General features: G+C 41.8%; 1 protein-coding gene across 19 annotated transcripts in view; it reads right to left on the bottom strand.

The window, feature by feature from the left end:
* LOC6535695 (dystrophin) overlaps positions 1-15,648 on the bottom strand; it is a 141,240-nt gene that overhangs the window by 6,378 nt on the left and 119,214 nt on the right. Inside the window, exon 1 of one of the 19 annotated variants that reach the window (XM_015191792.3) lies at positions 2,437-3,762. The exons of the other annotated variants lie outside the window; for them this stretch is intronic. Coding sequence (XP_015047278.1) covers positions 2,437-3,231 — 795 coding nt within the window. The 5' untranslated portion in view covers positions 3,232-3,762. Of the gene's footprint in view, positions 1-2,436; positions 3,763-15,648 lie in introns of those variants that run through there. 19 annotated transcript variants of the gene reach the window in all.

Raw genomic sequence — 15,648 nt, 5'->3', positions numbered from 1 at the left:
CATTTACCTTGGCAAAGCAAAAGTTTCAGCACCCCGCAAGGAGAAAAAAGTCCTGGACCAGGCCACAACTTCAGTCCACCCAGTTCAACCACCCACTCCGCCTGCTTGTTCGTTTTCTTTATTATTTCATTTAGTTTTCCCAGGATCCCTCAACTCTCTTTTCGGATCCCGCCTCCTCCATTTCGGCTTCTGTGCAGTTTTTTAATTTAGTTTTCTTGGAGTTTGTGTTTTTGATTTGGAACTTTAGCCTTAGCTTTTCCAGCCTTTAACTCTTTGTGGCTCCCGAGGCAAGTTTATGCCCCATAATGCACTTGCACTGGCAGTTGTCCATGTGTTTGGCTGGGCGCACCCAAGCATTTTTTATTCTTCTACTGCAGCTCTTGTTTGTGGGATTTCCCGAGGCAATTGTTGCTTTGCTTTTAACGCAGAACTAAATAAATAACCTTATCTATTTTGGGCCTTATTGGAGCAGGTGAAGTCGGTTGAGAAGGACCAGTCTCTGTGCAGTTCAAAGGATACTTTGCCAATGCTAAGTAATATGACGTTTTTCGTGGGCTTATAATGATTACCAACTTAAAAATATGATGGAAGCTACAAAAAGTGTTGCTTATGTTGTTGCTTCTATAAATATAAACAAATTGATGTAATAAGGCCACAACACAAGAGGTATTTTCTGTGATTTTAATAAAAAAAAATATTTTTGTAAGCTTCTTTGGCCGTTTTTCCTCTGCTCATTATCTTTTTCCCACATAACCCAAAGGAAAGCGTTCTTAATTATTTTTTGTTCACCTCCGCTGCTAATTAAGCACACAAATTATTTCCCGCTGCACTGCGAGCAACTTCAGTTGAAATCCTTTGTGTGTGGCTGCTTTGAGCTACCTCGCATTTATTTTTAATTAGCGGAGCAGGAAACGCAGCCAACAAAGGAGCCCAAAGGGTGTGGCCAACTTGTCGCTGGCAATCAATAATTTGTTGTTTACAATAAATATGCATCCCCTCACTCATTGCTTCTCCATTAATTAGTGGCAACAAGCCAACAAAGTGGCCGCCGCCACAAAGAGACAAGAAAGCTGTTTGCCATCCAAGTCATTGAGTAAAAAGTCTTTGGGGGTTGGGTTGCAGTAGGACGAGGTGATGGGGTGGCTCGCTGATAAGAGGGCAATGCACTTTTAAAGCTGCCTTCCTTGGAAGAAGTTTAATCAGCTAGCAGCGACAGAGAAGAAGAAATGAGCAGGCTTCATGTATTGTGGCAAAGCCAACAAGGAGTTGCCGGGCGTTTGTCCATGGCGTGTACTTAAAAAGTGCAACTCTGTGTAATTTTATACCATCCGCTTGACTCCATTACAATTCCTTGGCGTTCCTCACCTGCGGCTGTCGAGCGGGGAACTTGGTTAAATAAAAAAGCAAATGTTGCCGCCACATTTTCTTTGGCAGCACGCAGAGCAGCACAGAAGACAATCATTGTACTCTTGGTACTCTCATTTTCAAATAATGAAATTAACTAGAGAATTGCAAAGGTTTACATCCTTTTAAGTTGCAATAACATGCATTATGTTCTTTATAGCTAATGAAAATAAAGGCAAAACGGACAAATATTCCCCTGATTTTTGTCAATGTAAAGCTCGCATCACCCAGAGAGCTTATTAAAAATGATTTGTGTTTGCCACGGGAGGTTAATGCCACAGAAATGGCAGAAATGTATACCTTAAATTGACATTTTGCCATTCGGTTAATGCAAAGAGAAATGCGATTTAGCAGGGCGAGATTAGAATAATTCAGCAGGTAAATAAATTATTTTATGAAAGTGTGGCTCTTTCCGTCTTGATTTACTCCCCCTTAATTTTACCCCTTGCTCAGTGAAGCTCAAACCGGAAATCCTAGCTTGCATTAATTAATTGAAATTGCAAGTGAGACTGAAAAAGTTTTGTCCATAGAAAGCGGGAGGGAAAAAAGGGGGAAATTACGGAGAGAAAAGAAAACTCGGTTAGCAGTTTGCCATTTCTTTTTAGCAAAGACACATCTACTAGAATACAGCACGACCAAGAACGAAAACGAATCTTTTATGTCTGTGGGTGGAAATTAATCAAGATTTCAAAGGAAATGTTGAAAAAAAGAGATGGACAGACTCAGAGCAGGCAAGGATTCTTTTAAATAAAATTATGCATTAAAATGAGTGATTTCTGTATTTCACTCAGATTAAAAAATCTTTTTTCTGCGATTTTTCAATCAAAAATGTGGGGTGGGTAAAAACTTATGAACTATAAATAAGCAGTAAGCCTCTTTCATGTAAATATAAATTTCATACTGTTATAACATCTTATCATGCATACTCTATATGTAGCAATCTCATAAAATAAAGTTTGACTTTATTAAGAAACATAAACTTCATAGAAGTGACCAATATTTCGGCCATCCACTGTTAGCCAGTACACAAACCTCATTCTCATCGCGTAAGATTCCGACAACCTGGAGAAACATGCGCTCGGCATCGTTTTGCGGATCGCAGTTGGAGTAGGTGTCGTCCACCAGCGTGATGTCACCCAGGCGGCAGTGGAGCTGCTCCTCCGACGAGGACGAGTACAGCGACAGGATGTTGCGCCGCCGCTCATTGGCAGCGTGTTGCACGCAGGAAGCGACTGTTGACACCACTGCTGCTTCTCGATCATCAGCAACATCTCCTAGTGGAGCTTCGGCTTCCTCGCAGCCACTGCTGCTCAGCTGTGAGTAACTAAGGCTCAGTTCGTCCATCTCCTCGCCCTCCTCGTCATCATCGTGTTCCATTTCGTGCTCCAGTTCGGTGCCGCCGGTTCCACTGTCACCGCTTTGCGAGCTGGCCTTGGCGTTAGCCTTGGCCACGCCTCCATTTGCAGTGGCCGCCCCAACATTTACCACCACCAGGTTGTTGAGATGGTTGCCGAAGTGGTGCGACTCATTGCTGCTGCTGCTGCTCCGACTTCGGCGCTTCAGGGATCGGAAGGGGGCGAGGAGTCGGCGACGGGTGCTGCACGTGGGAGTGGCATAGGGCGGCAGCATCTCCAACGTCTGCTGGTGCATCTTGGGTGCCCCTGAGTACCTCTCCAGCGACCTTGACTTTCCCCCACTGCTATGCAGCACGGAGCACCCCGCTCTCCTGGTGTGGGAATTCTCAATTACCTCCCCAGCCTTATCGCTGGAGCTATGGGCCAGTGCTGGCGATGTTGCAGCCTCGCCAGTGCCGGCGAAGAGTCGCATTTTGTGGCACTGTTCCAGCAGGGGATCCTAAAGGGGATTACTAAAGCTATTGTTTCAGTTGGTGTTGCTGCCGCTGCGGATGTTGCAGCTAGAGTTGCTGATACTGCAATTCGGCAAGCAAATGTTGCTGCTGCAGATCTTCTTGATGCTGATCCTGATGCTGATGCTGCTACAAATACTGCATACGTTGCTGACTCTTAAGATAAAAATATAGGTGCTGCCTCTGTTCGAGCAATTGAAGTTGCTGCAGACGTAGTTGATGTTGCTGCTGCCAAGATCTTGCACAAGTTGCTGCAGATGGTTGCTGCTGCTGCAGTGGCTCCTGACGTTGCCGTTGATATCGCTGCTGCTCCTTGCTGTCCTACGTGGCTGATCGTCTGGCGGGGCGAGTTAATTAATCCTGCTCTATGCAGATTTCAGGTTTTTGCTGATGCTGGTGCTCCTCCCGAACAAAAACTTAGGCACTTGGTTGCATCGTTTTAGGGCACATTCTTGCGTAATAAACGTTGTTTTTTTTTATGCGCTTATCTATTTATAAAACCGGTTCGACAGGATTCTACGTTTATTATTCCGTTTTCTCTCTTCAGCTCTGGTCAAAAATGACAAAGGCGGCTAAAACACACACACACACACACAAATATGTGTGTAATTCGTACTACAAATATGCCCCAAGTCAATAAGCCCCTCAATTACGCCGAAATTTCCCAGCTCACGCCCCTCGCTCCCTCCCAAAGCCGACCAACTTTTGACTAGCGTTAATTATCCAGACATCTTGGCTCTGTTTGCCAAGCAAAAAGGTTGACTGCATTCTGTTTACACAATTGTTGTTGCGCGCCTGTGCCTATATCTATGCCCATCTCACTCACTCTCCCTGACGATTGCTGTGTGTAAATTATGTTGGGCAATATTTGCTCGCCGATAAGCCAACTCCAATGTTTCAGTTAAGACATTTATTGTCTTGTCTCTGTGTTCTATGTTTTGTTCTGCTCTTACTCTTGCTGACATTGTCAAGGTGCGATGAGTGGAATGGTAAGAACGCAGGGAAGGAGCTCGAACAGGGGGTCTTTGGGAAAAGCCAATAAAAAGGTGGGATAGGTTAGTGGAACGATCATATATGTATTCTGGGGCAGGCAAGAGGCTGTTGTGAAAGCAACGCTGCACCGAGGAGGTGATAAAATGGTGTTAGGTATGAGACATTTTTTTAAGAGCTACAAGAATTGGAAGAAACAAGTTCAAAGGAATCAGTGCATTCAAAACAGATTTACAACAAAATTGAAATTTTTCAAACGGAATGAAATCGAATCTCGCATATTGTTTCATTTCAACCTCTCTTTTTTTAAGTTTACTTAAACTATATTTACTTTACAGGTAACATGAACTTTTATTAATTTATTTAAATCCTTACAGGTGACTGTTTTTAGACTTTGAGTAAGCTGGAACCCATGAGACCTGGGTTCTGGTTTCAATGGAAGATTGAATACGGCTTGACTCCTTGGCCAGGTTCGACTCAAGTGACTATAACTAAGCAATGACCCCGCTTAAGCCCCATAGAAAATAGTGGAAAACAACAAAAAGTGTGCAAAGAACAAGCTTCAAAAATAGATGACATTCAAGAAGGAAAGAAATGACCGACGAAAAGCGGAAAACCACCGAGAACTACTGGAAAAAGAGTGTACACGGAGTACGGGGCAGACGAAAGCTCATTAAAAATTCTAAGCTGTAAAGCAAAACAAAGTTTTAAATAAAGTCCAAAGGGGCGCGGGGGCCAAAAGTGGAGACAAGTAAACTAACAAGCCATTGACAAAGACTTCGCCGCGTTGATGAGTGAGTGCGGCCAAAAGCGTGGAAAGAGACGGAAAGATTGAGCGAACGAGACGGGACGAGGTGGTGCGAAAGAAATGCCAGCGAGTAATGCCGGTAATGACATTGTAACGGTATTTATTACAACATTACTTCAAATGACAAGTGTCTAATTAGTTAAAGCAACATTCCACTCCCCATCTCCATCGCACTTTCCGATGCAGGCGTCTCTTTTTGGCTTTGCATAAATTTAATTTTTCTCGAAATTCTGTTTGCAGTTGCTCAGTCTTTCCGAAAGCTACCGCATTGCTGGAGATGTGTGCGTGATAGATCGTGACACGAGTTTTTTTTTTTTCATTCTTTTGGATTTCATAAACTGCGTATCAATGATTTTGTTTTTTAAACCCATCAAGAGCTTGTTGAACTCAATAAAATTAGGACGTGTGCAATTTATAGGAGCACATGTACAAAAGTACAGTACAGTAGTTCGCATATGGAGCCTAAAATCACGCGACCATCTGTAAATTCAAGTGAACCCTAATTGGAATATATGGCCGCGTGGAAAATGCAAAAATTGTTTCCACCACGATCGAGTGTAAGACTGGATTGAAAATATGCAATATTTATTGCATTACTTTTTTGTTATTAGCATGGTTAAATGCATTACGAAATATTGAAAAGCAGCGCCGGCTGATGCTTGCATTTCAATTTGATTGATGTACTTTGTGGGTACGTGAGGGAAATGCCAATGCATTTCATTATAATTTTCACTTTTTTCCCTGTACATCCAGAGAGATAACATTCTGCGTCGACTTGCATACAAAGTCTCCCCCTCACACAGATACACACAAACGTATGTATGTACATATATAGGAATATGAATTGATATTGATAGAATGTGACGCTGATGTGTGCGGAATGCATTTGTTATTGCCATTGGAAATGCAAATGTTTTCACTATGGCTGCAAAAAGGACGGTATGGAAACAATTTACCAATAAATGAAACGCAACAGATTGAAGATGCTTCCCCCGGCGCTCAGCTAAAAGTCAAATCATGTAATTGAATAGATACAAAGATGGGGGAATCTCCCATCTGCTTAATCATGCGTAACACAAGCCAAATCGAATTTGAATTTTATCAAGTTTGCAAATCAAAAGTGTGTGTTTTCACTTTCGGTTTATTGTCTTTGGCGAAACTAATCCACAATGCTCATCACACGCGGAGCAGCCAACTATTATACTGGCCAAAAACCAAAATACGAACGCTGATAAATCACGAAAGTGAGAAACTGTAGGGAGTCTTGAAAGGCGCCGAAAAGTAAATCCGTTTACCTGCCTTTCAGATACAAGATACTCGCCTTTTGTTTAGCAACAACAAAACTAATTAAGTTGCCCAGCTGAGGAGGGCCCCAATCCCAAAGATACAAGTACAGAAATAGAAAGCCCTGCGGTCACATTCGTATCACTGAACGCTCTGTGAACCCAAAAGGCACAGAAATCTACGGAGATATCCAGAATCCAAGTGCTGAGTCATTGAATATCGCTGTGAAAATAGTTCAGCACACATAAATCAAAAGCGTCACGAATCGTAGATCATTTCGGCGGGGTAACTTGCTCCACACCCAAGGAATGGAGGACACAACCACGTGCTTACGATAATTGCAATTTGATTGAACCGACGAAACTCCGAGAGTCCAGAATTTTTGAGCAGGCCACGGCAGTCATTCAACTCTGAAAACAACCAATAACAAATAAGAACCCGAATCATGCAAAGCCGCGTCTCTGGCGGATTACACAAAAGCCCAACCGGAAATTTCAGCTGGAAAAAGAGCAGGAAAAGAAGCACAAACGAGAGACACAAAAAATTAAAAAACCAGGAAAACCATACCAAAAACGAAAAAAGAAAAGCAAAAGTGCATTATGCGACCCTCGGCTCTGGGCTTTTGTTTAGCTGGTCTCGCTCTGTTTGGTTTATGCATTTTCACAGGGCACGAGAAAGAATTTCCCATCTAGTTCTGAGTGGCCGACCATGAATAATTTTCCAGTTGTGACTTTTGTTTTCCGATTGTCAAATCCATACAAATGATGAACAAAACAGTAAAATGTGCGGGCGTACATTTGCTAATGTCTTTAATGGGCTATGCAAATGCGTCAAGTGATATCACTGAAAATTGGGAAAGCTTTGCTTTGGAGCTTTGTCGTAATTACTTAAAGTGTAAAGTTACCACAGAAGTTGGTGATTTGGTGATTTTATTAAAGAATTAAATCAAACAATTCCTATTTATCAGCAAGGCCGCCTCGTATTTCAATGAAAATCAAATTCCATTCACTTGTTTAACCCAAATCAAATCCAATCAATAAGGAATACAGATTTCAATTTAAAATATTTTTTGCCCATTTTTTACCCGCTCCACCATGAGGAATAAATAAAGAAGAAAACGCACAAAAAGGAGCGGAAATTTCATGCGTCATGCGGCAAAATTGAAACCACAAAAGTCACTTCGTCGGGGCCACGCCCCCGTATGTCAGTGCATTTTCAGGGCTCAAACATATGCGAGAGAACATTTCCATTCTATACACTATATGAGGCTGTCTGGAATTGGCGTTGAAAAATGATATCAAATTTGTATTTGCCTGGCAAGCACACACAAACACAAAGAGACTTGTCGCGCCGAGCGGCAAATAAACTGAAACCGACTGACAAAGCCAACGTGGCAGTGCATTTGGGCAAAGTTACCCAGTTACAGTTGCATCAAATGGCAAAAAAGCAAAAGACTTTTTGATGGCCAGCAGACTTGTGGACTTGCCTATGGCCAGCAATAAAAGTCAAGAGTGCCAAGCGACATGGAACAATTTATCACAGGCAAATGATCAAAACAAGGCGAAAGAATCGCAAAACGGGGCGGCGGGCTAGTGAGTCCTGCCTTGAGGCAATGGGCGTGCCACTGAAGGCTCTCTCTGACTTAAAACGAATTTTCATATCAATTTCGTCTTGGCTTTCGCCATGGAGTGGGTGGCGCAGGGGAAACGCTTTGGATTCAATTGTTGAATTTCCGCAAAGAACGAACTTGGCCGCCGGCGAAAATAACGTGCAAAATTTACAAGATGTTTTCGAAGCGATAAATAAAGTTGCAAATGTGAACTGCATCAGCTGCTCCGGCTGCGACTTCCCTAGCTCCCTCAACTCCCTCTGACCAGAATATCCTCCATTCTATCCATTCTGTTCAACTATTGAGGCTTTTGGAGCTGCATAGCTTCGTTATGGCAATTTGCCTCAAATTGGTTGCTCTACGCATTCGCACATATTGGGACTCTATATCAGATGCGAGTATCTGCATCTGTGGCGGGCCAGCTAAACTGGTTCAAAACTGTGTCTGTCAGGAGAGCTTTAAGACATGTTTATTAGCCAGATACAAATGTTTATACCCGTTACTCGTAGAGTAAAAGCGTATACTAGATTCGTTGAAAAGTATGTAACAGGCAGAAGGAAGCGTTTCCGACCATATAAAGTATATATATTCTTGATCAGGATCAATAGCCGAGTCGATCTGGCCATGTCCGTCTGTCCGTCCGTCTGTCCGTCTGTCCGTCCGTCTGTCCGTCCGTATGAACGTCGAGATCTCAGGAACTACTAAAGCTAGAAAGTTGAGATTAAGCATACAAACTCCAGGGACATAGAAGCAGCGCAAGTTTATCGATTCATGTTGCCACGCCCACTCTAACGCCCACAAACCGCCCAAAACTGCCACGCCCACACTTTTGAAAAATGTTTTGAAATTTTTTCATTTTTGTATTAGTCTTGTAATTTTTGTATCTATTTACCAAACAACTTTTTGCCACGCCCACTCTAACGCCCACAAACCGCCCAAAACTGCCACGCCCACACTTTTGAAAAATGTTTTGAAATTTTTTCACTTTTGTATTAGTCTTGTACTTTTCGGATTAACGGCGAGTGGGTGGGTGCTTCCCCGTGTGGCCCTGGTTGCAATTAATCGGCCAGGTTAGTTTCCCACCCATTCAAGCACTCAAGCAGTCCATTTAAAGGTTTTCCCTTTTACGGCCGCCGAAGTCTCTATCCTGCCTGCCAGCGGGAAAAGTAATTTTCACAGCATTTTATGGCCCCGCATTTGGATTAATAATAAATGCAGTGTGTGGGGGAGCAGCGCATAATAATATGCGAATATTTATGGCACTAGTAAAACGTTATGAGAGATTCGCTTATGACAGCTGCAGGAGTTTAAGAAGCACCAGAATGAAATTAGTTCATGCTTTGAGGTTGGCAGCCATTAAAGCCCGACCCCGTATAATCTATTCAATTAGAAGAGTTGACCACCCGGCGGCTGGAAAAGTGGTTGGAAATAGTGAGAACAAGTTTGCACGTATACCCCATCCGGAAGAGAGACGTGAGTCTGTGTGCATGTCCTGGCCATTGTTTGTGAAAATTATTTTATAATCATTTTATCACATTTCCAACCAACCTGCCAGCAGCAGCAGCAGCAGAAGTTGAGTTTTCACTGGCACACCTGCTGCCAGGATAGAGATCCTCTATCCTCGGCCAACAACAATGGACCACGGCTCAAAGCCGAAAGCAAAAGCATGCTGGCAACTTTTGCGTTGCCATTGATGGCCCACACACACACAGACACAAACAGGCCACACACGAACACACACATTTATGGCTTTGAATCTTCATTTTCCTTAGACAATGACAAAAATGGAGGATAATAGATAAAATTAAGTGCAACTGCAGCAGACAAGGAAGGAAGGAGCATGGATATGGCTGGCTTCTTGTGGGGTTTATTGTCGCCCCTCTGACGACGGGGAGGGTGGGGGAGCTCGTGGGGGAACCCCCGAAAGGAGAGTCGGGCCAAGTCATGGATGCCATTAATAAAGTGCATTGAATTGGCTGCACGGCACTCAGCAGAAAATGGCGCCTCGGCTTCGAACGTCTACCTCCTTTTTGGCCTGTAAAACGTTTAGCGAAATTGTTGAACAAACATGGAGTAATGGGGAAGTGAGTTATGTTCCGGATGGGGCACATAAAGACATCCCATCGATGGAACTGTGCCATAAAATGCTGTTTCGGTAGTTCGGCATTGTTTTCTTTTTAAATATTATCAGGTTTCGGTATTTACCGCAGCATGAATAGCTTTAAGGTATTTATAAAGATTTCTTCATAAGAGTTTAACATTAACTAAATAGGCCCACGGAAAATAAAGATTAGACCTCGAACCACGGAAGTTGTTTCCATTTTGATTAATAAAAACGATTGGGTCAAGAAAGCAGAATTATCAAAGCAGAATAATCAGAGAAAAACAATTTAAAACCTGGATAAAACATGAACAGTTAACCCAATTGATTGTGTAAGTCCACCGAAAATATAGTAAACAGACTTTAAACATGGCTTTACAGGTTTTAAACGAATCTGGGCAATTTATGGAACTAAGCCACTTCCGGTCTGAAATAAACCCATCCAGCGATTAAGAGAATCGAAGATCTGTTATCGTTGTCACTTCACTTCCCACATTCCAATCTCTTGGATACTTGGCAACAAGCTGCCGGTAAGCAACTTTCATTAAGCCAGGGGAGCAATTTTAGTTCAACAAATTGAATTAAGCATTCTGGGAAGCACTCGAAGCCCGGCTGCTCATTTCGAAACCTTTACCGCCTTTTGATGCGAAACTTTGCGTAACCTTTTACCCGGAAAATTCGTGGGAACTAAGCAGCCGCTTTAAGCACAAACTTTTAACCTTTGCCCTTACCTCCTGTCCGCACTTCCCATCAAATTTCATCAAAATGTAGCCGCAAAATTTTACGCCAATTTCTGTTTGAAGAGCAACGGAAAAGGGATCGCGATTGACACCTACGCAAGGGACTGTAGACAGGATCCCGAAGGACTCGCTCATCCTGGCCCATCATCTTTATGCAGGAACAATAATAATTTTAATGAGTTGTAAAGTATTTTTACAACTCTTCTTTTACTGCTTTGGAGACGGAGGGAAAAGCGAAAGTCGAGCACCTGAATTTGTATGCCATACATATATTTATCGTGTGGATTTGGTTGTACATTATTTTTGATGGCTCAATTTCCGTTGCGGTGCCCACTTCCGTGCGCCGCCTTCAATGAGCCGAGCTAAAACACGCCCAAAAACAAAAACAGCCAGAAAAAATGCGAAAAAATCGAAATCCAAACACAAACAAGCTGGTTTCGAGCTCGGAAAGTTGGGTGATATGCGTGATTAGGCACTGACAGATGCCCACCCCTTACTCGTTTTATTATTTTTTCTTGTTTTTTGCACCAAGCCCAGCTTTACATGATTGTTTCTCTTTATTCGGGGACAAAAAGTGAAGCAGAAAAAATAATGATAAATATGCTGGAATCTATTTTTGGGGAATTTTGTATTTTGTAGGCGGGTGTGTCACTTAATGACTTTTCTGCTGAATGCCAAATGAACAAGTTCCGCCGAGGGGCAGTCGAAAGAGGTAAAAATGCTGGGGATCCGATGGAGTTGCTGATGTTACATTGTTCCCATCGCGATTTTCTGTTGAATTTGGCTTTCGGTCGCCAAGGTAACTGAACGAACTGAGAGATGTCAAATTGCTATGTTTCGCAGTGATGTTATGTTAGACAAAACAGAAAACGATACGCTTTTTGTCTACCGAAAAGGCTGAGACTTAAAAAGAGTAATGCCGTTTACCTATTTAAATTCGAGTTAAATAAGGCAATGCATGAAGGAGTTTAAATAATTTGTCAGAATACTATAATATATTTAGTAATCTACAAAATGTAATGCAATGCAACATTAATAATACGGACTTAACCATCGCTTCGCTCTCTTCGGAAATTAATCCATTTTATTTCGAACTCAATGAAGGTAGACAAATTTATTTCCAATTTCCTGATTTATTTGCCCCTCTGCCTTCTATCCGCATCCAAATCAGCTTAAAAGTCATTTTGTGCGAGTGTTTTCCCCTCTTTTGTTGGATGCAGTTCACTAATTAAGTGGATCTAAGCGCTTTTCAAACAACCAAATGCGAATGGCAGACCAAACGCTTTAAAACCTCTCCCAAGAGCCAGACATCCGAATCGATTGGGACCTGGGGCGCAAAGTGTAGATCCCGGGGGAGTCTATACTTCGCTGGATGCCTGACTGGATGGCCATCGTAATATATTTGCATTAACCCAGTGACACATTTTGACATAATCTGATTAATTGGCGTGTAAAGGAGAAATAAATTGAGCGGCGTCTAATGAACCGATGGCCGGAGGAAATATGGAAGTATGTAGATGGCAGCTGGTAACAGAAGGAGACTGCCAGATGGCGCCGGACCAATGAACGCCCACATGATAAGTGGATGGAAAGGGGACTGCAACTATCTTCGCCTCAATAAAAATGTACAGCGATGCAATAATTTGCCTTAACGAATGTTGATAGTTTTTCACTATCTGGCTGAATAAAGACACTGCGGGAAAAAGATTCTGGTCTAGCAAAAACGATTGATTGAAAAAGATTTCGAATACAATAGGTGTTACAAATTGAATGAGATATGTTACAAGATCCTATTTACAGCACGTTGAGAGATTCTTAATGGTTAAATTTTTTAGGAAACCATAGTTCATTAGATGTGTAATTTTCGTAATCTAGTTAGTCAACTATGTAGTATTCTAATTTGTTTTATTATAAAATTTAACACTACCATTCTTTTCCAAACCTCATCTCATCTAATAGCTAATTGATGTCAACGGCTTGGCGGTAGTGGCAGTTGAAACCAGGAAGATTGAGCAACCAGGCCACACCGCAAAATGTAGCTGTTCCCTCTGCTTCCTCTGCTCCTACTGCTCCTACCACTCAGACCGACCTGATCCGCCAGATTGGCCAGATCGGAGTGCTCCGCTGGCAACTCTATCAAAAGACGTGTCAAGAGTTGGCGGCGGCGTTTGGCTTTTCTTGTGGTTCGAAGCGTCTCGGTGTTTCGGTGTTTCAAAGTCCGCCACTTAACCGCCAACGCCGCAAAATCAATCAGCCATAGGAATGAATAGGCATAGGGCGCGAGCACCACCCACCACCCACCACCAACACCCTATTCTTTAGGCCCTTTTCAATTTGCTAAACGACATTTGCTTAGCATTTTCGCCCAGATTTCTTTACACACAGAAATGGAGCGCCGCTGGCCCCAAAGCATCAATTTTTAATTTCATTAGCATGGAGGGCATAACCTACTTCACCCCCGCTTTCTGGATTTTTCATTATCTGTTTTTCCAATTTGCATTCGCCAGTCTCTGTTTCCTTGGTCGCCATTTCGCCATTTTCCGGTTCATGCGTTGCTCGCATTTGAATTTTAAATGATTATTGATTTCCCATTGCTGGGTTCCCAAATAAATGGTATTCACTACACCGAATCGTTTCCAGTGGCCTATTTTTGGCTCAATTCGGTGGTCTTTGCTCAGGGTCAAATAAACTTGCTAATTACCCGAAGTGCATGGTTCCAGTTCTCTAAACAAACCGAGCGGCTAAACCCACCTCTCACTGGATAAAGGTCGATGTAAACAATTTCCAGCGATGGCTGAATAAATATTCATAAGGAAGTAAACAAAAAGGTAAAACATTAAAGATTTTGGGTCCTATCTATCAAGTAGAACAATTACTCAACTGGTCAACAGATGTTGCAGATTATGCTGCTTAAATTGGGCATATTAAAAATAAATATTTATATTAACATTTTTTCCAGGTGCGTATTATGGTTTGCTTAAAATACTTCAACGATTAAATCGTATGCGGGAGAAAACCTTTCTGTGCAGCAAAAGATTAAGCCAATTTGAAGGCACAATAAATTTGAACAACTTTTTTATGTTTATTTTTAATAGACCAGACCATTTTAGATAAAAGCTCTGACTAATCACACTGGCAACCCGAAAGGAAGCCAACCAGTAGCATCTAAAAGGTAATCGGAAAATGTTTATTTAATAAATAAATTGGAGAGAAATTGCGCATCTTGGAGGTGGAATGGTTTTGCTGGGTGAATCAATGGGTGGGTGGCTGTTTGGTCACACACTGCCGGTATTTATTCAATTAAAATAATCATAAAGAGAAATGTTTATATTGCTGCTGTGCAAATATAAACAAAATAACCAAAAATTATTGTTATGCATGTTTGGGTCCAAAGTATGCAAATAAAAATCGATACAATTAGGTGCAACTGAATTCGAGAATGGATATTTGAAGTGGTAGTCCAAACATGACTTCATAGATTTTTAGTCGTTTTTCTGAATGTCTTTATGTTGGAATTTCTCTATGCTGCAACATAAATAAAGCTCCAATTAAAATTGCATTAGAGATATTGTCGCTGGAAAAAGGTATTCCATTTGAAACTTTCTTTTCCCTTTTCCTCGCCATTTTATAATAGTAGTTTGGTAATGCTTCACGGCTGACTAAATACGCCGGATTCGATTTGGGTTCGATTTGCAGTCTTTGATGCGGGCCGAACTCTGACTTTGATTAATGACTTTAATTCGATGGGTACCTGGCCAAATTTTCCCCAAGTCTGCCCCTGAAGTTTCCCCCCTTTTCTTAGCCAACTGGCGAGTACATTTTCTGCTCAATTGGGTTGTCAATATTTGGACAAACATTTGAGCTCATAAGAGCATTAGGAATCATGAATACTTGGCTTCTGTCACAGATTTTGAGTGTGCCTCTTGGGTACTCTGTTTGCTCCAGTAATTTGCATAATATGAGACTGCGTTTGCGATCGGCAGTTAATAAAGGCACTGACTTTGGTTCAGCCATGAGATCGAAGAGTTCATAATTGAGCTGTCTCCCCAAAAAGAAGGCTGCATAATTGTTCAATTAAAGTGATTGTGTCAGCACTGCAACGGCAGCAAATGCAGCCGATAAACACGCCACAATTAGTGCAGCAATTTTTTAATTGATCGAAACACAACTGACATCGACGCCCCATTGACAGCTGCCACTGTTTTCCACTTCAAGTGCGTGAGGATGAGCAAAAAAACGTATCTACAGCAAGTTGGCTACGTGAGGAATCGGACAAAAACTCCCGCCATGTCTTGGGCCAATAAACCGAATTGTCCCAATCTGTAAGTATATACGAGTGTGTATCACACAGCCACGGAGAGAGAACAATGCGAACAAAGTGAGGCTGCCAATTCAGATTACCTGAATTGCTCTGTTTGTCAGATACTTTTTCTCGCATCGGTTTGTAAGCTTGCCGATAGATAAAACCGGCTGCAAATGCCATTTGTTCATTGAGATACAGAATTTGATTCATGCATTCGGCTGCCAATATGCATTCTCTCTGAAATTTGTCACAACTTTCTGGCAGATATTTATGTATTTACTTCACTAGACATTGGTGCTTTTAGTTCTTCTAGTGAGAAATTCGTTAGGGCATGTCAGGTGCACTTCAAATTTAACTTTTATGGTCGAAGAATCTTCTATGAAAAATTGCAACCAATACTTGTATTGAGATTATCTTAGGTTAAATAAATAATAAATAAAAAGTTTAGCTTTAAGCTAATCCAAACTGTTCATAGGAAATAAAATCGACTGAAGTCAGTTTAAATACATTTTGCTTTATATTTATAATATTTCCCTACAGTT

The sequence above is a fragment of the Drosophila yakuba genome, chromosome 3R, assembly GCF_016746365.2.
Source record: "Drosophila yakuba strain Tai18E2 chromosome 3R, Prin_Dyak_Tai18E2_2.1, whole genome shotgun sequence".
In the NCBI taxonomy this organism is placed as follows: domain Eukaryota; kingdom Metazoa; phylum Arthropoda; class Insecta; order Diptera; family Drosophilidae; genus Drosophila; species Drosophila yakuba.
The sequence above is the reverse complement of the archived record's forward strand: the minus strand, read 5'-3'. Positions and strand labels throughout refer to the sequence as shown.